This window comes from Nannochloropsis gaditana, assembly GCF_000240725.1.
Source record: "Nannochloropsis gaditana CCMP526 unplaced genomic scaffold scaffold930, whole genome shotgun sequence".
NCBI lineage: Eukaryota > Eustigmatophyceae > Eustigmatales > Monodopsidaceae > Microchloropsis > Microchloropsis gaditana.
Genome location: NW_005803023.1, coordinates 8,570 through 10,184, shown reverse-complemented (window position 1 = coordinate 10,184; position 1,615 = coordinate 8,570). Strand labels below are relative to the sequence as shown.

Genomic DNA, 1,615 nt, shown 5'->3' with positions numbered 1-1,615 from the left:
TTTACCCTCCCTCCTCCACTCCCTTTCTCTCCCACGCCCTCCTCTTCACTTTCAGGAGCGGCATGCCAGATCCGTCGTTGCTGCACGCGCCGCCCTGGAGAAGAAGGAAATGCGGGTCAAACAGGCCATTGTGGACCGGTTTGCCGATCAAGTCACAATACACGGTGGGTCATCTTCTTCCTCTTCCTCGAGCAAGCGTCCACCTATGCCCCTTCCCACCCTCCCCAAGAATGTGGAGAGCAAATTGCGCTTTCGTGAGGGAGTGGTGGTGGCCAGCAAGGGAGAAAAGTACGTGGTGGAAAAATTGACGCCGGATTGGGATGGGGGGAGTCGGGGGAAAGTCAAGACAAAGGGCAAGCGGGGCCCGGGCTTCGTGTGATATACACAGTAGGTATGAGTAAACCTGCGTTTGCAGGAAGTTTATGGAGATTCACCATTAAGGTCCTGTAGACAAGCAAGTATCAATATCTGTGGCCATCATCCTGGTTGATCATCTCGATCGGATGGTCCACGAGGTTCTACTTTATTTTTTGAGTCGTTGCCCTGTGTTTCCTCTTGCTCTATCTTCGTCTTTGAAGGCCATATAGGGGTATGAAGCTGAGGCACTGACTCTCCTCTCCATCTCTTATCACGCACATGGCCGCACACGCATACAGACATACTCCGTTTTTGGCTTTTTTTGACCTCATACAGTCTTCAGAGCCATGGGCATGAAGAATATTTATGCCCGTGTTCATCGTGTGGAGGCTTTTCCTTTGTTGACGGCTGTTTCATAAGGTAACGTGCACCTAGCATCACGTACACACATGGAGGATAGAGTTCGATAACCTTTCCCAAGCTGTAGCTTAAAAGACGAAGGCTCGACCGGTTTTCTTGCGACTCATTTACCTTCCTACGCGCCAAACCTCCTCCCTCTTAATTTGAAAGTAACGTTCCTTGTGCCTTTCGGCGGCTTTTCTGGCCTTATTGCCATGCCATGTCTGTTCACGTCCACCATCGTCTTTATTCCCATCCAAATATGCGGCGTTCCTTCTGATCACGTATGAGGCTTCAAAATATAATGGAATAAGTGGCAAATGGCTGTATGTTGCACCAAAGTTCCTCATTATCTCAAACGAGCGAATCTCTCGCTTAAGAACGAAGGCGACTCATCAAATAGCAATTACGTTTACAGTAAAGTTGTGATAGCTTCTCTTACTCTCTTGAGCCTTTTTTTATCTCCTGACGTGCATAGGCATGGTTGCAAATGAGTCTGGTTTTCCAAGACAACCCCGGGGACGACTCTTACAAAGACGCGCGAATGAGGAGACGGTAGAGGTGGAACACACACACAAGCCAGTGCTTCGAGGGACCTTTCCGTGGAAATCCTCGTTGCCCATGGGCGTAAAATTGGAAGAGGAAAGGACGAGGAAGGATGGATTACGAAAGAGGGCAGAGAAGGTCATGCCGCCCATCCACTCGCGCCGGGCAATGGCGCTTATCTCTGTTGAGGTGCCCGATAGCAGCGGACGGGGACCAAGAAGGGAAGAAGAAAGAAGAGATCCTTCTTCTACGAGAAGGAAACGCAAAAGGAATGAAGCTCTCCCGCTGCATCGGAGTGCCGCCTACAGCATGC

The 1,615-nt window shown here is 50.2% G+C and overlaps 1 protein-coding gene across 1 annotated transcript; it reads right to left on the bottom strand.

The window, feature by feature from the left end:
• Window positions 1–263: 263 nt before the first annotated feature.
• Window positions 264–379, bottom strand: NGA_2071300 (uncharacterized protein; the record flags this gene model as incomplete). Its single annotated transcript, XM_005853365.1, has 1 exon — window positions 264–379. A coding segment is annotated over one exon (116 nt), but the record flags the coding sequence as incomplete, so codon positions are not given.
• Window positions 380–1,615: the final 1,236 nt, after the last annotated feature.